Below are 18,570 nucleotides of genomic sequence, written 5' to 3' on the forward strand. Positions count from 1 at the left end.
TCATCATGATCTACAACTATAATCACACTCTATCAATGCACGGTTATAAGATCCTCACATATAGGTCTAGAAGTCTTCCGTCTGTCCTAACTAGCTAGCCTCTTCTCCTGCAATCGGTCGCATGGAGACGTATTTGTGCAATACCCTGTTTTTGAAGAATCGTTCTCGACACAAATTTTGTGACTTGCATATCATGACGATCAGAGGTTTGATAGGCTGGGATTAGGAATCATGGCAAAAGGGGCGGCGGGGAAGTGATTCACATTGCATGCATGCATGATCGATTACAGCATTAGCCGCAGCGGGATATATCTTCCGGGCCGCGTCGGGGCCTCCGATAGAGGTGGATGATGGGGTTTGATCGTCGCGTCAACATGGGCGGGTGAAAGGTACGATTCTTCTCTCTGAACTCGTATCTTGACCCATAGAGACTGAACTGGCAGGATCCATCAATCTTCCTTCAGAGTAGCACACTCCAAACCCAATGTTTAAGCTTATTCGAAGTGTGGTTGTCTCATACCCAAATTCTCTGTTTTCGTCGAGGTTTTATTAGATGGGAATTATAGTCTTAGTCTCGGCTCTCGGTTTTCCGTGGCGTGCGATGTACTCATTTATTGGGATTTGCAATAATATATCAGTGGAGCACTACACAGTTGTCTCGTTCGCAATAGACAGATGAACAAGCTTTACAAAGACCTCTCATTTCCCCATCAAACAATCAGGAAATCAAATACCAGTGCATCAACAAGGAACCCTGTCATCCATATTCATGCGTTATATGCACAACACTATGGGGATGAGTGCATGGCTCAGTCGTTCTCCGTGTTCTCACCATCTCATGCTCAGAGCCCACGGGAAAAGCAAATTAGAAATTTCGCTCTGGTATTTTTCATTTGATTAATTCATACCTGTCTACTTGAACTAGAAATCTCTATCGTGTTATCTGTCTATCCGTGACGCGTGTGTCTCACAGTCCATCCTTCCATTCCATCTCATAACCCACGCAAAGTGGCGATTTTAGACCTCTTACAACTTTGAGAAAAAATCCAATCCGTAAGACGAGAATAGTCTAGAAATATGGACAAGAGGCTAGACTCTTACCTACTTACGAGGAGTAAGTACTAATCAAAAGGTTTGCGTCATCCGAGATACCGGGATGGATGGATGGATAGAAGATTAGATGTGGAGATCGATAAGGAGGCTACGGGTGGTGCACTGAGTATCGCGGAGTGTAGATCAAATCCCGGAGATGAGGTTCTTGGAGTGAGTCTCGGGATGGGATGGGATGGTAGGGGACGGGATGGAACGGGATTGTGAAGTTTCTCGGGAATGAAGATCGGCGTTGATGTTTTTCTTTTCTTCTTTTCTTTTTTTTTTTCCCCGGTTTTTTTTTCTCGGCACTGTTGGTTGGGGGTTGAGGGTTGAGGGATACGAAGGGTATAAGGTAGAGTCTTGAGTGTAGATCGGATCCCGGGGATCAGGTTCATGGAAGTAAGTAAGTCTCGGGATTGGATAGATGGGATGGGATGGGATGGGATGGGATGGTATCGGATAGTATGGAAGTTCTTGGTGGATGAAGATCGACGGTGGTATGTTTCTAGAAGCTGCTGGCTGGAAGGTTCGCAGCGGGAAGATGATTTTCAGGTCTTGAGATTGAGGTTTGACATCTGCGGGGTGGGGATGGGGATGCTGGGGGCTTTTTGTTGATTAGATGGATGGATGGTTTCTGGGTGGAGATTTTAGGCGGGCGCGCTGTGTTTGTTGTGGATTGCTGAGAGAAGTGTTGAGATATATGCGTTTTGGAAATGAAAAGCTTTTGGATTCTTCTACGCTATGATGTGCAATGGGGTTTATCAGATGAATGTTCTTCCATATATATTCCCTGTCGGTGTAGTTGTAGTATGCAATGGGCTCTTCTCCTGAGATATATAACGTTCCTTGGACCATCACATTTCCTTTCTCCGCAGAAACAAGGGTGTCAACATTGACACAGATTGAGGAATTTGATTTCCCTTAACTCATCAAAATGCCTCAATTCTGGACATCAAACCGTGTGACCTGGGCATCATATCTTTACCAGAGAGAGATTTCTTATATCCATCTTTTTTCGCGTCTAAAGTGTCATGTAGGAAAGCTTACCTTCGCTGTCATAATCAAGAACATATCGCCAACTCTTCTGCATCTATCAGCGAAAGTATTGTCCCTCCCCCGCTCTTACGGTAGCTTCTGCATCTCCCAATATTTCACAGAATCATGTAATCTTACATCTCCACACGAGTAAACATTAGGATCAACCCGGGTTCTACTCCAACGTTAATAAATACTGCATCTATTGAGGTCTCTTTCATTTGAACTCTCTTGCTTTGCGAGAAAACGGAAATGGGAAGGGGAAGATGTAGGGGCTTCTATACTCGGATTCTCAACTTCTCATCGGGAGTCACTTCTAGTGAAGAATAAAGTTTCATCGAAGATTCGTGCGAGTGAATGAGCATACATTAGACCTATGGGAAACTTTTTAGACAGGAGGAGAGGGAGTTGAGAGTATATATATCATCTTTAATCCTGAGGATCTTCGTTCTTTATACCAAGTCTCTAAAATAGGGTATTCAAGCGTTAATGGACAGTTTGTGGCCACAGAATGTGGTTTCGGTATTGGTAGGCAGCGCATTGCGATTAGGGTAGTTCTGGTTGCATGTAATAAGTTGATGAATGGAATGGTAGATGATTAGTTGATTCCTTCAGTGAGGGAGAATCGTTGTTACAGTAGGTGCTATCCTTGATTTTTGCTTGTTGTTGAGTGCCTGTTGCTACTAGAATGATTAATTACCGGTGGCTTCTTGTTGTCAGGAACATCACTCTCACTGTTTTGAAGACCATCAATCGCGGAGAATCCCATCTAATCAAGACTTCTACAAATGAATGCTGGAGTTTTGAGGTAATAAACACGGTTAAATGTCTCACACATCCGAGTTGGCGGTCGGATAACTCCGCAATGTTTTGCTCCCGATCCAATATTGGAGAGCTGAAATCTTAACTCGGGCTGGGACTTTAATAGGTATCTTGTAAATTTATTTCACGGAGGGGGGTTTGTGATATGAATGAGATGGTGATGAATAAGTGGAGCAATGCTATCGTCATATATGAGGATGGTGAATTGGATTGAATGAGTTGATAACTCTGTTGATGATTCACCTTGAAAGATTTTTGTGGTACAATCAGATAGGGAGATGAATGCTTCATGGGTACATAAAGTACCACTGTATCTCTTCTCAAAGCCTTCTTCATAGAAGGTGCGTTGCAACTGCGAAGGAGCATGGCCGGCACAAAGGTGTAGTTTTTACAAAGAAATATGACCTGTGAATGAGTAGTTCGAGGACTCTCTTTACGTTTGAGCTGGATATTTCTTCCCGGGACAAATAAAAATGAAGATTGTCTTTAAAAGATCTCTTGTCGTCATTACCTTCTTTATCTTGCTGTCAGTGAGCTTTTTGCCATACACTTTCCAGCTATACTTTTTTTATACCATATCTCAACCCTAATGAAACACACTACTGAGAAAAGTCCACCTAAACAATTTGCTTCCAAAGATCTGATAGAAATATAGAGGAAACCATTGTTTGGGTACAAAGCAATCCTCGGTTCTGATTTTAGCGAGACAAAACTTTCCAGCAAGATTATCCCTTTTATAACCTCGCCTCAAAAAGGAATGCTAAGTCCAAAGACTTCGCAACTGCTCTGGTGAATATCTCATGAGGCTCTCAAACTCCATTTTGAATCCCTACAATGTGACCCACTCGCCTGCTCTGGATGAGATGACATATACAAACTATCTTAGAAGTAAGTAGTATAGTGTTCCTTCAAAGAATACAAGGCGGGACGCGAATCCTGGTATGGTTGCTACATTTCTTGAGTAGATCAGATCATCTGTTTGGTAAACTTCAAGCTCATTTTCCACGTGTCGAAGCCACATCACAATCTATGTTGCTGCACATCATTGTCTTCAAACTCGCGTAATTGTCGTATAATCTTCAATCACTGTCAAAAATTTAATCCAACCCATATATCTTCTAGACTTCACCCCTGGAAGACAGACGAGAAATTGTAGAAAGGAGGTTATTTCCTAGCAACACCATGTCCTGGTGTCGAGGTTTCGAATGCACGAGCAAGTCTGCAAGCTTTGCTATTGAATCCGTATCATACACCTTTAAATCGATTTTCCGTCTTGAAATAGATGTCCGGAAACTTCATCACAACAAGAGCGTATCTTTGTGTGAGAGATTTGGATGTATCTAACTCAATAGCGGGGAAGAATAGTGGAAAATGTCCAGGTGAAATTTGATTGGCCGACTGTGGCCGTAACATAATTCAGTGACTAAGATGAGGGGTTTACAGATACTCAAAAGGCTTATTGGTCTTCCAAATCAGAGCAATTTCATTTCAGCGGATTACTTCTTGCGCTGGTGAAAAACAGAGTGGACTGACCGAAAGTTGTTCACCACAATTTGAAATTGGCATACGTAAGAAGACTAATATTTGATGCACGTTTCAGGACTCTTAAACATTGACAATGCTTTATTGCTCGATTGAAATTTTCAATGATATTAAAATACTGTCAGACGCAACTTTTGTTACTGTTGATTCAGAACACCCATTTTTAGTCTCCACTTCTTCCGAATTTCACCCAAACACGTCGCTGATGTAGTCGGACAATTGTTTTAAGGGAGGCTCAGATTTGCATTTCACATTGTTGTCTAATTGAATTGTTGATAAGTATGATCCGGCGGGGGCAGGATACAGCAATGCATGTAATGGTCTATCGTTCAAAATCAGCGGTATCAAGGCGTCTCGATGATGTAGGATTAACACGCCCGGGTTTTGGTTCCGATATATGTCAGAAAGATCCGAATTTTCGTCTTCTGTCAGAATTTTCAGATCTTGGCTCACCGGAATGGCCCAGCTATGGAGTGCGAGAAAAGCATCCGTGCCTTGCTCTTGTTCTAACTCGCAATTCGATGAGCCGTCAAGAACGTCGTCGGAAGTATCCATAATAGAGTCATCATCTTTGTCAAGTTCTTTGTCGTTTTCCTTAACTTTCACGTTGCGCAAAACAGCATATGCCGCAGTCCAATGATCTGCGGCGTTGTATATAATTTCGGATTTACCCCAAACTATTTTTGCAATGAAATCTCCGTCTCGAACATCTGCATTGACTAGAAACTCCTTCATAGCTGGAAAAATATCCGTTTGTAGATTTGGCCACATAATGGTAACTCTGGATGTTTTAAGATTGGCAGGCAAAAGTTCATTGATGTGCTCCTTGGACCATTTCTCATCGTTCTGCCGCCACGTATTTATATGTTCGAGCAATGTTAAAGGCGCGTACTCCTCAGCTTGAATGTTTAAATTGGCGTGAAGTTCATCCTGTTGAGGAATCTGGCACAATTCCTTAATATCAAGTCTGACATGAGGGTCAATTGCTTCAAGCCAGGGATTAGTCAAATCTGACGTCGAAGAAGGTAGCCAGACTGATGGTGAAGGTGGAATTGATCTCAGGTATTCATCCATTTCCAGATTATGCTCGTTGATGTCTAGCCATTCCCTGATTAACTCAAGGACTTGATGCTTTTGTCCAATTTCCAAATCTTCATGTGTACTATACACTAATCTTGCAACGGCGTGAAACAGATGGAATGTAGGTTGTTCGTAGTCAATTACCATGTTTTGTCGGATGAAATCCTCCTTTGGAAGCAGAGAGAGAAGTGCGTATATTTTGTCCCTGGGGTTGGTAGCCTTTGCTGTTTTATACCGGAGAACCAAATCCACAAATGTACCAGATTTTGTATTTGAGCGATGATTGCAAAGTTGTAGGGTAGTAGAATTCATCTCGGCTTCCTGAATGGAATACTCCCGTATCTGACCCCATCTGTAAAAACTACTTGAAGCGTATTCGGAATTCTCCAGAGCATCGAACATACCACAATCAGCACTCTCTTCTGAGTTTTGCCCCGACAGTCTTTGTTCAATGCTCATTAACGTGTTAAAAATTTCCCATGAGACGCTCTTCAACCCGTAGAAAAGCGTGATGTCGCGCGCAAGAATGATTTCTTGTTTAATCCATACTCTATCAAAATAAGGTATTTGATCAAACCTTCCTCGAAGTTTTTCCCTAGCGATCCTAGCCTCTTCGCCGCCATCGTTTGCCGAGGTGGGCTGTATGGCACCGATTGTGTCACCAGTACCAATACAACTTGCAACCCACAATGCCGATTCGTATATCGAACCCATAATAGCCACCTGAAAGTTCTTCTCTTCATTGTTATCTTGATTGATACACAATGAATCGATCCACAAATAATCGGTAACGCCATGGTGTCTCATCTGCCACAGAGCATACCAGCAATTGAATCGCACTCGCATCCTTTTACCGTTTACAATTATCGGCATGAGCGGGACAAAATCTCCCCAAGTGTACGAAATGGCAATGTATCGTGGGTGGTACACATCATCGCAAAAGTTGTGAACCGTCAAGCTGAAGCAATAGTCATCACCATCAGATGATGATTGCTCCAGCCGAAGCAATCTGATTTGCTTATCAGGGTGCAGGAGCGGAAGATCTGCGTAAGGAGACGGCATGATGAATGATGAAGAAGTATAAAGAGAGGACCAGAGAAAAAGACATTGATTTGGGTTACATTAAAAGCTGATGCACTTTTGTGCTACGCCTTTCAGCCTCTTTGATATGTGGGCCTTGATGGATTTGTGGTCGATTTCTCGAATTACCCAAGTAACTCCTTTAAATATGTCGTATGGTGAAGGGGTCTGATTATATTTGAGTGCAAACCATGGTAAGATCATACAATCATTTGTTTTCTAAGCCCTTTACCTTAGAAACATCTTGTAAAGTCCAATAATGCTGGAGTAACTGGGCCCGTGAAAATGACAGGCTGTAGAGCAGTTCCACGTGGGGGTACGGACGGGGGTTATGTATGTAGACAGATAAACTAAGTGGCAGCCAGACGGAGTCCGTTTCGTCTTTCAATACAGAGTGTATTGAAGGAAATTCCTGCAATTGAATTGTTGTAACTTGTAAGTTGGATCGCTTGAGCTTGAACAACGTATAAACAAAGTGAATGGGGGAAATAACGTGCCCTTCCACACCGAAATTAATCTTACCGCCTGCCAAACGCGTCGCGTCTAACACCCAAACTTAGCACTTCAAAAACAATGCACCCCTATTGTTCAACCAGACACCAAATATAAACTGAAAAAAGATAACTAAATGAAAAAGACAAAAGATTGAACGACATGAAATCTATTTACTTTTGCTGTAATACACATTAACCTTACCTGCCAGCCGCCCAGCTCCGAGCCTAACAACAGTGGCTATAGAGTATTCATGGACTGGGCATTTCGAAGCTTGAAATTAGAATAGAGGAGCTGTGAGTCTTTTGCTAGTTTCCCCAAAGCCTATCAATATCAGTTTACGAATTCATTGCTATAGTCGGTTTGATTCAAACATCCGCACAGGCCGAAATGGTCGTTCTACGCTGCCATGGACCTGAGATTACATGGCGAGAGCTATTATCAACACACAATCCCAACAATTTCAAGAAGAGAATCTTCTGAAAACAACTTCTGGGTACCAAGAATTGACAGTAAAGCAAAGCTTGAGGAATTCTTCCAACTATTCGTTCGCTGGCCATAACAATGTCGATTTCACATGGGTAGCTCATCATTGGGTTTCGGGATTCTTCGCCATCGCTCAAGGTCGCAAACGCGATGAAATATCGCCGTAGGCTGTGTATGATGCGTAGCAAAAAGGAACGAGAAACAAGCGTTTTCGTTGATTCAAAAACAGTATATCCAGTAGCATGCAATATCGCGGAGACTATATCAGCTGAGCAATCAGCTCTCAGACTGTTCTCTCACAAGTTGCGGAAAGATCAGGTTGCAATCCGCTGCGCCATTCACCACATACGATTTCACTAACCAGGCCTGATAGTGGTCTAGACCTGCACGGTTGTTGTAGGTAGTATCTCCGATGAAATGTTGAACGCGGACAGCACCATGGCCCACACTCACATCCTAGCCTCCGAATCACAACTCCAACCCGAGTACAGTCGAACACCGAACCACAATCTGAAGATACACTTCATTTCCTCTCCTATGCCATCGAGTCCATGGTGAGTATCCAGAATTTGTGCGGGACCCTGTCAATAATACTATCACGTTTCTGAGCGGGCTGATGGGCGATGACCTCATACCAGACCCTCTGCCCACCGTACAAAATATTCAGAATCTAGCGTCACCCATAATGATTTCATATGACTAGGATTACTGTACCTGCCTGCTTTATGATAAAGCCAGTTGCGAAACTACTTAAGTGAATATCTTTCCTTGAACCTCGCGGTTGATGGTTTATTTCCTATGTCGAGTTGGAACAATAAGGGCTGATTGTCTATTTCCAATCCGAATAAGCAGGGACGATTGTTTACCTGGAATTTAAGCAACAAGGACTGATTGTATATTTGGAATTGAAACAATCAGGTTTGATTATCTACTTGGAATCGAAGAAATGAAAGCTTGTTGTCTATATCGAACCAGGACATTGAGAGCTTCTCTTGATTCATTGATTTCTCTTTCAACCCACCAAATAGTTGAACATAATTCCCGCAAGTCGGTCTAGGAAGTCATGGCGGATCCAAAAGCCTGGTTTCGTCATCGATATAAGTCGAAAAGTTTGACATGGTAAGGTACATATTATCCATATTTATCCGCAAGAAGTTGAGTGATGCAACATATTGGCACTTCGAACAAATGTCATTATTGAATAGATACTCGGGCTAAAAAGAAATCATGTAGAGAGTACCTAGTGGTGCCTAAATATTTCTAGGGTATGGCAGGGTGCATTACGTGAGGTGCATTCAAAGTCTCAGTAGACTCAGGCACCTGAAACATATTCACGTACAGAAATCATGTGGACAAATATGAGATGAAGATAATGGTTTGGTTTTCATTGTTCTCAAAAGAAAAAAAAATAGGGATAATCGCAAAGCATATACTGTAATAAACGTTGAACTGCAAGAATATCCATCATCCAAGATTCCCTTCCATGCGCACGTTGGCGACTTAGTCCTATAATCCTGAGATCCCAAAACTCCTTCCCCATATCGCACCAAACCCCAAATAACATCCCACCTTGATCGTGACCATACCCATATCTTCATTTCGTGTCAAAAAATCTTATCTCATCAACTCCTGAAAACCGCACCCTTTTCCTTGTACAATACGCGTCTCATTGTCTCCAAAATTCTTCCCTTTGAGGCTTATTCAACCCCCGAATGCATAACCTCTCCTTTCTCTTTCATTTAAGTCCTCGTTCCTCGTTCTTGAGCCAGATACAGTTTCTGTCCTCGCAGGTCTGTATGATGTGGGTACTGCTTTGATAAATCCGTCGGGCTTTTCGTAAACTTTGTTCTTCTGATCATAATAGTTGACATAAATTAATTGTTCGTTGCTCCATTTCTCCGTCCAGGATTTCTGCATATGATCCACCAGAAAGTTGAAATCACTTTTAGAAACAATTTGTTGATCTGATCTGACTTTTGGTTCTGGTTTTGGTGATGTAGTGGGAGCTGGAATATGAGTTGAAGCAGGTGGCGTGATGATTAGACGTTGTGAAAGTCCGATTATGATGCTGGAAGCATCTGCTTCAATGAGTTTCCAGTGCTGAAGAAGAGTACCGAAGCCGGGAAGTTGTCTAGAACCCGAGGTTTGTGTGGTCTTGTTGGCGATCTCGTATAGTTTTTTTTTGATATCAGATGATACTGCCCGGAGACATTTGTTCATTGGTTGGATGGATGCTTCATCGCCAACAGCCATCCGGTGCCCGAAACATCGATTCAAAGTATCATATTGAACTGAGAGGGTGGTATGTGAGTGGAGGAGGGTGTCTTGAAGCTTGTCGAAATTCTCGTGCTTAGTACCTAGTCGTCGAGTTTCTCGGATCTGATGGCAAAATCCAATACAGTCTGACAACTCATTCAGGAGAGAGTCGACTTGTGTTTGGAAGGCAACTCCAGTTGGAGACATAGTTGCAGTTTTGGAGGTGTTGATGGGTGATAGTAGTGGTAGATAATAATGAGACTAATTCAGTGACTGGACAGACGAACTAATATGCAGCCCTACTGTGGTCTGTGTCAAATGAAACAAAAACCTTTGTATGATCTGAAATGTTTGGAGAAGTAAGAAGAAAGGAATTGATCAATGGATGAAATCCGTCTTGGTTTTAAAGTCGGATTGGATCGCACAATCTAAAACTCGGAGGCCTTTCACCACATCACTCATCAAGGGAAATCTGAGTCCAAGCCTCAGCCACACATGATAACATCCACATTGTGAATAAATCAGGGGATGCAATTGCGGGTATTCACCACTGGCTCGCCGATGACTTTCAACTGACTCAGATCCTATCCAATAGTAATGAAGCAATAGGGCTGGAAACAATCAGTAGCGATGATTGCCTAGAATCTAGAGGACAGATTATGGTGTGCATTGTGACTAGTACGTCTACGTGATTTCATTTCCTATGGGGAAATGTGTACAAAATGAGGGGAAATGAAGGCGTAGAGTCATTGCGATAACCAAGCATTACTCAACACTCAGATTTTCGCAAACTTACATTGGTTGGTTCATCGAAACGAAGAGGCAGATGTCAAAAAAATGCAAGCACGGCACGTCGCGTAGAGCCATAATTCGGCGCAAGGCAGATTCCGTAAATCACAAGTGCAGGCCAAGCCTTCGAAGTTGCGGAAGTAAGCAGCGGGGCTGTGATTTATTGGACGAGCCACAATCCTTCGGGAGAACGAAAATGATTGGTTGATAGGAAGAAAAATCATGTGATCTCAAAGCTACGCCTCGTTTTGAGGCTCAACATCTTGAACAATTAGCTGAGCAGAAAAGATTCCAATCTTCGGTTACATCATTGAGCTTCAATTTGTGCCCCGAGTCTACTTCTTATCTCGTGCGTATGAACTGATGGAGCATGGGATGGCTGTAGGCTATGTAGTATTCTATTCCGAATATCTGTTGTGATGAAAGTGCTCGTCTCGATGAAGGGGTTGCGTCCGACTTTGTTAAGGGAATTTTCCGTAACCCTCAATGATTCCATATCATGAATATTGGCATACCTCTGCGTTTTTACGTCCGGTTTCTAGGAGCTGAGATTTTGGCCATGAGCGTTCCCATACCGCCACGTGACCAAGTCATCTACACGCGGGTTGATCTGTCAAAAAGGATGCGATTATGGAATCATATATTTTGTGCTCTACTGTTTGATCCGAACCATGTTTCCGTTACAATCTCAGCCCTACAGGTGATACCTCAAAATGATCTTTGAGAATAGTCACGTGAGAGCGATCGATTGCTTCCATTTTACGAACTCTCGCGTTTCGGAAGTGTTTGCTTTAACAGACTCAATCAGCGAGATATGAAACCGTTCTCACTTCCTCGGATCAAAAACAAAAAGCCTTCGTCACCAGGTGGAGAGCTAACTCGGACCGGCCCACAGTAGTGATCCCGACTTGGCATAGTCTCCACAGATAGATTACAGGACAGCGATCTTCCTGATAGCCACAGCTGTCGCTGATTTACTTCGTCGGGTACAATTGGAGGTGTGTTAAAGTCTGAAGAGAACTATTGCCGCCAATCCGCATTGCAGGTCTCGCAGTCAATGACGATTGGGACAATAGGGGTCTCAACTGAGTATTCAGGAGACATTTAATTAAAGGGAAGAATGAGGGGCGAGACTTTCAGATACAGTACCCGCATTATAAGCTTAATTATTTTGATACCTATCCACAGTATCGTCGTAAGCATATGCGAATCTGCTGGACTTGCAGTTTAAAACAAAATTGATGGGTATATCTCAAAAGCTGCATACTCTTTCAGAGCATCATGTTCTTTAATTTCCTCGAGAACACTTGAAAATGGCGAGGTACAAGGGCGCTTCTGTCCTCTTCTTGCTGTATATCTTGCTGATATTTTATTTATGGACAAAAACACCAGAATTGACAACGCAACGAGTTGAAGTTGCTCAGGAGGGTGAGTTCGAGACACCAGGACCATTAAATCCACCTCCGGCCGTGAGAGCTCGACCACCAGGACCGATTCACAAACAACTTTTGAATGTCGAGAGCTCGCATGCTTCACGCCAAGTTGTCGATACCTTTCAGTACAAAACCCTTCCAGACATACCATCATGGAACAGGCCTCCCAAAGAGCATGTTCCGGAGAAAACTCCTCTTTTCATAGGTTTCACTCGCAACTGGCCTTTACTACAGCAATGCGTTTTATCATATATTACTGCGGGGTGGCCCGCAGAGGACATATATGTTGTGGATAACACTGGTACAATGAGATCTAACTTTGATTCTCAGCCAAAGATCACACTTCAGAACCCTTCGTATCTGAATGTCGATCGACTCAGAAACGTCTTTGGGGTAAACGTAATTTCAACGCCAACCCTTCTCACTTTTTCCCAACTTCAGAATTTCTACATTTACACGGCACTCGAAAATGAATGGGAGAATTATTTCTGGAGTCATATGGATGCGATCGTATTGCCCGACGAAGACTTAACCCATGCACCACTAAATCAACAACGAAATCCTGCGATATCTCACAAGTCTTTATACATGCGAGCTGTCGATGAACTTCGGAGGACCTCCGATCCTAATTACGCGGAAGGACACGATGGATGGGGAATTCGCTTCTTCGAGTACGATTGGCTTGCGCTAAATAACGTGCAAAGCTTTGTGAAAATGGGAGGATGGGATCCATTGATTGGCTATTACTCTGCTGATTGTGACATGTATCAGAGACTTCAAATGGCTGGCATCTTGCTAGACACGGCCGAGGCGGGCTGGATTATGGATGTGGGAAGAACGATTGATCTAAACTTGCTCTTTCGTCGAAAATACAATCCAGATATGCCCCCTAAAACAGCAGCTGATATGAATAAATTGGCGGAAGACAAGATGGGAGGAGAAGGCTTCCAACATCTGATTAAGTTGATTCAAGCCGAAGCAGAATGGAAGAACAATGATCCAAGTGCCAGAAATCATTGGCAACGAAGGCAGTTAGGAGGTCAAGGAGAGCCATTTCATCGCGATCCGCGAGGTTTCGAACAAGCACTTGAGATATTGATACGAAGTGGTGATGAGATATATTCAGAAAAATGGGGGCACATGGGTTGCGATCTTAAAGAATCTGGATTGCAATTAGAGGATGCTTGGATGGTTGAACATGATTGGGAGTAACAATTCCATTAAGAGATATTCACATCAATATCAATGTTTCATCGGATGGTATTCACTGTAGTGTCCATTTTTTCTGTTATTGGGTTTTATTATACGGTGAATGGGATACGGGATTCATTACTATTTATATTTTCATCATTTTTTCTTCAATTCATATTTTCAAGATCGATTTTGTGATTGGCAATTTTCTTTAGGAGATACAAGTATAACACCGTGCCTGGCGTCTGCAGATGTAAGCCGATTGTTTTTTTAAATACAGGGCTACCCTCGATGTTCCATTCTGATACTCATTCCCTATGGGTTCTGATCCTTCTAGCCTGGCCTCGGGAATCACATTTACTAGTGTGCCACTTCCTGAATCCTTTTGCGATCCCTATCTCGATACACTTGTAGAGTGCTATAAAGACGAAAATCATTCCAAGCTAAATGAGAGCCATGATAATCATGCTGCCAATGCTAGTACAGAGAATTTGGATCACCCAGATGATGACTTTATTCATGAAGACATCGGTTCCAACAAAACTTCTATAAAAGACCGGTCTTTAACCGGATCGTCTACTTACATGTACGAAAAAGAACCTTTTGATACATACCGCTGTAAAGTCAATCAGTTGTGTATTGATATTGGCCTTGTCGAACCATCAACTATAAAGCATTTGGATGGAGGAAGTTACAACAGGGTGATTGGCTTGCCATTTCGAAGTGACTCTGGAATTCAGCGACGTATTCTACGGATTCCGCAAAAATGGGATATGAAATGGTCCAAGCAGACAGATATCCAGAACCAGGCCGAAATAAATATGTGGCTTCAGAAATTCGCATTCCTCCATGTACCTAAGGTTCTAGCTATCGATACAACCGCTGCAAATTCTCTCAAATCACCATCTGTGTTACAAGAGAGGATTCAAGGAATACCTCTGGATGATTTGTTCTTCGAGGTTCCTACACAGCTTGCCATGTCTATGAGACTTGAAGTTGTAAACACTATTGCAGAGTTCATAATCAAATTAGAAACAACCACTCTGGATAAGCCGGGAAGACTGGTTGGCACTCATGCTGTACCATGGACTTCAACTTCCGTGGCTTGTTCCGCATCACGGATTGAATTCGCTGGCTTCTCTCGGAACTTCATGGAGAGCGCACCTCCTCTTGAAAATCAGGACTTATATTCATTACTCCCCACTATGATCAAAGCCCACCAGACTATCAGAACACAAAATGATGCGCAGTGGGAAATGTCGGCGAAACATTTTTTCAAATCATCTGATTCAATCAACGTATTATGGCACTGGTATCTCGAGCCTCGACATATCTTTGTCGGAAAGTCCGAAACTGGAAGATGGGAAGTTAGTGGAGTCATTGATTGGGATGATGTAAAGTCCATGCCGTTATTTTTGACTAGAGCTCCTAGGTCCTGGCTCTGGTTCTATGAGGAGCGTTTCGAATAACGTAGTAACTTTACATTTCCATGGAACGGTGACTATGACGAACTTTTGGATCTACCGCTCAATCAGGATGTAACGATTCTTAAGGAGTATTTTGACCGGATAATGCAGGACGTGGACCCAACGTATATGGATGATACATACGGCAGAGGTTTTTGGATCCGTCGACTCGCTCGATTTGCAAGGGATGGATTTTATAGCCCTGAAAGTTTAGAAGTTATGAGAAGTTTATCGAGGACTGGAACAATTACATTGGTGATCTGAGTTCGATGTACCGGGAAAATCTTTGTCATATATCGCTTGATGATAGTACGCATCTTTAGATGAAGTATATCTCGCTGTGTATTTTTCCTCTCAAATATCAATTTAGTCCGGGATGATCATATGCAAGGAGAATGACAAAATCTATCAATTGCTAAAAGATACAAGATTCACCAAGAGCGGCGAGTCTATATCTATGTTGGTGCTAGTAGAATAACCTCCTTACAAATCGAATTTTTGTCCTACAAGCTTCTCACTCAGCGCCCATAGGCGCTCTGCGTAGTCTGGGTTGGTAGTATAATCTGCCGTTTCAGCAATTTGACAATCGGCAAGGTAGGTACCCGAGTGATCTGTATTATTTCCAAGTGTTAGCATTGAGAAGGTATGGTTATTGGAAAGTAGGGATGTATTTACCTTTCAAAGCTGGGTCAAGAGCCGCAACTAATGTTGTTGATGTGCCTGCTTCTAAGCTCTTCCAAGGGAATGAGCCATCCATCTTTATGTGTCCTTAATTTTCTTGTCAGTAAAACTTGGACTATGTTTAATGATGGACTTTAAAGTCTGAATTACCTCTGGAATTGAAACGTTCGGTCATAGAGCCATAATCTTTTTCCGGATCCATCTCTCTTACCAAATTCGTGATGATCACGCCAGGGTGAACAGCAAATGCGTGTACTCCCTTACTTTTCAATCTCTTTGCCAACTCAACAGTAAACAAAACATTTGCTGATTTACTTTGGCCATATGCTGACCATTTGTCATAGTCCTTCCCATCACTGAAATTATAGTCATCGAATCTAACTTCGCCCAATGACCATCCCATACTGGACAGATTGACAATTCGTGCCCCTTCAGATGCAGCAGCAACAATAGCTGGCATGAGTAGGTTTGTCAGAAGGAAATGCCCAACATGGTTTGCACCAAATTGAACCTCCAAACCTTCGGCGGTAGTGTTGTATTTTGCTGGCGCCATGACACCCGCATTGTTGATAAGAGTGTGGATCTTGGGAGTGAAAGCCAGAACAGAATCAGCTGCAGCTTTAATGGATGAATACCTTCCAAGATCACAAAGAACAAATCTAACGGTTGTGCTTGGAGAAACCGCTTTCACTGATTCCACAGCCGGTGCGGCTTTAGATTCGTCACGTCCGAGCAGGAGAATAGTTCCTGGTTTAGATGCAGCAAGTAGCAAAGCTGTTTGAGCTCCAAGTCCGCCTGGTGTTGGGCCGGTAATAACAACTAAGAATGTTCAGAGCAGGTTCATGTGTAAGTGATAAAGGGATAAACTTACATGTCTTGTCAGCGACAGACTTTGGGAATGAAGCAACGACTTCAGCGCCACTTGTCTCTTGACCGAATTGCTTTTGACTGGCCATTTTGCTGTTTTTATTGAATCGAGACAGAGAACTATGGAAAGATGTGTTGGCAGGTTGATTGTGATGTTGATGTTGATGATGTGTTGTTGATGAGTAGAAACTTTCTGGTGATTGAGAAATGCAGTCTTTATATACATGGTTTCATCGCTCTTGAACTCTATCACAGTTCATTCCAATCCACAACATTATGGGCCCCAATCCATCGGCGAAGGGCATTCAGTTCTCCATCCACAGCATTTGCTTGACATCATCGATGTTCACTGCCAGATTTTTGCATTGATGGACTGTATCAATTGAATAGAGTCCGAAATGATTACCAATTTCCAAGTGAGGAGACCTTAGATTCGGCCGAAAACTCACATTTCAGTATCCACAGAGTAGCAGTAATTCCGAAAGAGAATTTTAGCAAACGGATCAATGAGTTTAGAAGTTTGCTTTCTGACGGAGTTAGCTTTCCGACGGATTTATAGTATGCGGCTATTGCGTCCGTGTGCGGCCGTTAGACCGCATCGGATGTAAGTCCAATTTTCGACTCCAAATCCGTTATTAACAGACCTTCTTTGCTGGGGACATAATTAATAATATGTCCGACGATCTTCTTTTCGGGTTTGCGATCTTATGCATCCGTCAAAAGATATCATGAGTCCAAATTTTCAATTATCTCCATTTTGGAGTACCAGTTCTGACTCTTGGCGACGTTAATGCTGCACCAAACGGGTTAATGAGATAAAGTCAAATTTCGAGATGTTAAAAAGTTGTCAAGGTCTCGTCTTTTTCCCTTGGAAAGTGACATGGTGTAGTAAACCACTCTAAGTTCTTGGTTCTCTGAGATTTCATATCAAGCAACCTCCCCCCGCTTTGAAGTATAAAAATTACCGCTGTCTCTCATTTTCTTTCAAAATGGCGTTTGCACTTTGACTACTATACCCCCAGTTTATCGTCAAGGTGCCTCCACCAAGAACTTCTTTCGAAGGCAAAACCATCATAATTACCGGTAGAAATACAGGTCTAGGCTTTGAAGCAGCGAAGTTCTACCTCAAACTCAAAGCATCCAGAGTCATTCTTGCTTGTCGCTCTCTCGAGAAAGTAGATCAAGCCAAGCTCGAGCTGGAACAGACTTTCGCTATAAGTAAAGATATTGTAGAAACATGGCAGGTCGATTTATCTTCTTATACATCTGTCATTTAGTTTTATTAAAAGGCAAAATCTCTGCCTCGTTTGGATGTCATGCTCCTAAATGCGGGGATTATGACCAAGGAATATCGTGTAGCGAAGGACAACGAGTCAACTATCACAGTGAATGTCATTTTAACTTTCTTGATGGCATTTTAATTGGTTTCGAAACTGAAAGAAACTGCAAACTCTTCCGGTACAATACCACGTATGACGATGGTGTCCTCCGATCTACACTTCCTTAGTGATTTCTCGGAATGGAAAACTGATGATATATTTGCATCCTTGTATGAATGATAGGTACATTCGTCTGCTTCTTGATTAAAACCGCTCCGTTAAAAATTACACAGACATAACGTTTCGAAGCTCATGGAGATACATATTGTCCGTCATTTTGTATCTCTATACGGCACAAACTACCCGGTTGTCTTCAACACAGTGCAACCAGGTTGGCGCCAATCGAATCTTTCAACCGAGATTGCCACTCTCTTTCAGAAGAAACTAGAGAGCTTCATGGAAAGAACAACTGAAGAAGGTGCGAGAAGTTTAGTATTTGCAACTTCATTTGGCAAAAAATCTCTTGGAAAATACGTTGAAAATGGGGGACTTTTATCGCGCGTTCATCACTCCTCCAGAATAGCGACAGATAGGGAATAGCTTTCTACTCAAACTATAGTGAATCATGTTTTGTAACGAGTAAAGATGGTGCTGCAGCTGGCGAGAAACTGTGGACTCAGTTATCCAGCAGGTTGGAGAGGATTCGCCCAAACGTTATGGAGGGATTCCAGGGCATTTTGGATTTTCTCTCGAGGTCTCTGTGCTACATTTATGATTTCCTAATCCGGACATAATTGCCATTATACACCATACAAACATTAATATCAAAGTTTGTAATTTAAAATTGCTGTCGTCGCTTCATCCTCGCCTAACTCCGACCAACACAGGTAGGTTACTGTGCCACAGTTGGCTGGTGGCTGAGACTCCACACCTGAGCTA

At 42.6% G+C, this 18,570-nt stretch overlaps 8 protein-coding genes across 8 annotated transcripts; 5 read left to right on the plus strand and 3 right to left on the minus strand.

Moving 5' to 3' along the window:
- Positions 1–4,677: 4,677 nt before the first annotated feature.
- Bfra_012375 (putative ankyrin and het domain protein) lies at positions 4,678–6,633 on the minus strand (the record flags this gene model as incomplete). Its single annotated transcript, XM_037342692.1, has 1 exon — positions 4,678–6,633. The coding sequence occupies one exon, from the start codon at positions 6,631–6,633 to the stop codon at positions 4,678–4,680; it is 1,956 nt and encodes a 651-aa protein (XP_037187414.1).
- Positions 6,634–7,568: 935 nt separating this feature from the next.
- On the plus strand, positions 7,569–7,989 carry Bfra_012376 (putative gamma-glutamyl phosphate reductase protein; the record flags this gene model as incomplete). The annotated part of the gene is made up of 2 exons (XM_037342693.1): positions 7,569–7,792; positions 7,815–7,989. 2 exons carry the CDS (start codon positions 7,569–7,571, stop codon positions 7,987–7,989), a joined length of 399 nt encoding a protein of 132 aa, XP_037187415.1.
- Positions 7,990–9,330: 1,341 nt separating this feature from the next.
- On the minus strand, positions 9,331–10,092 carry Bfra_012377 (uncharacterized protein; the record flags this gene model as incomplete). The annotated part of the gene is made up of 1 exon (XM_037342694.1): positions 9,331–10,092. The coding sequence occupies one exon, from the start codon at positions 10,090–10,092 to the stop codon at positions 9,331–9,333; it is 762 nt and encodes a 253-aa protein (XP_037187416.1).
- A 1,895-nt stretch (positions 10,093–11,987) lies between these two features.
- Bfra_012378 (uncharacterized protein) lies at positions 11,988–13,319 on the plus strand (the record flags this gene model as incomplete). Its single annotated transcript, XM_037342695.1, has 1 exon — positions 11,988–13,319. The coding sequence occupies one exon, from the start codon at positions 11,988–11,990 to the stop codon at positions 13,317–13,319; it is 1,332 nt and encodes a 443-aa protein (XP_037187417.1).
- Positions 13,320–13,615: 296 nt separating this feature from the next.
- Bfra_012379 (uncharacterized protein) lies at positions 13,616–15,028 on the plus strand (the record flags this gene model as incomplete). The annotated part of the gene is made up of 2 exons (XM_037342696.1): positions 13,616–14,730; positions 14,773–15,028. 2 exons carry the CDS (start codon positions 13,616–13,618, stop codon positions 15,026–15,028), a joined length of 1,371 nt encoding a protein of 456 aa, XP_037187418.1.
- Positions 15,029–15,247: 219 nt separating this feature from the next.
- Positions 15,248–16,401, minus strand: Bfra_012380 (putative short-chain dehydrogenase protein; the record flags this gene model as incomplete). The annotated part of the gene is made up of 4 exons (XM_037342697.1): positions 15,248–15,375; positions 15,440–15,532; positions 15,596–16,264; positions 16,317–16,401. The coding sequence occupies 4 exons, from the start codon at positions 16,399–16,401 to the stop codon at positions 15,248–15,250; spliced, it is 975 nt and encodes a 324-aa protein (XP_037187419.1).
- Positions 16,402–17,334: 933 nt separating this feature from the next.
- Bfra_012381 (putative short-chain dehydrogenase reductase protein) lies at positions 17,335–17,733 on the plus strand (the record flags this gene model as incomplete). The annotated part of the gene is made up of 2 exons (XM_037342698.1): positions 17,335–17,580; positions 17,602–17,733. Coding segments are annotated over 2 exons (378 nt in total), but the record flags the coding sequence as incomplete, so codon positions are not given.
- Positions 17,734–17,790: 57 nt separating this feature from the next.
- Bfra_012382 (putative short-chain dehydrogenase reductase protein) lies at positions 17,791–18,414 on the plus strand (the record flags this gene model as incomplete). The annotated part of the gene is made up of 3 exons (XM_037342699.1): positions 17,791–17,861; positions 17,925–18,192; positions 18,289–18,414. The coding sequence occupies 3 exons, from the start codon at positions 17,791–17,793 to the stop codon at positions 18,412–18,414; spliced, it is 465 nt and encodes a 154-aa protein (XP_037187421.1).
- Positions 18,415–18,570: the final 156 nt, after the last annotated feature.

Source organism: Botrytis fragariae (genome assembly GCF_013461495.1).
Source record: "Botrytis fragariae strain BVB16 chromosome Unknown tig00000274, whole genome shotgun sequence".
Classification (NCBI taxonomy): domain Eukaryota; kingdom Fungi; phylum Ascomycota; class Leotiomycetes; order Helotiales; family Sclerotiniaceae; genus Botrytis; species Botrytis fragariae.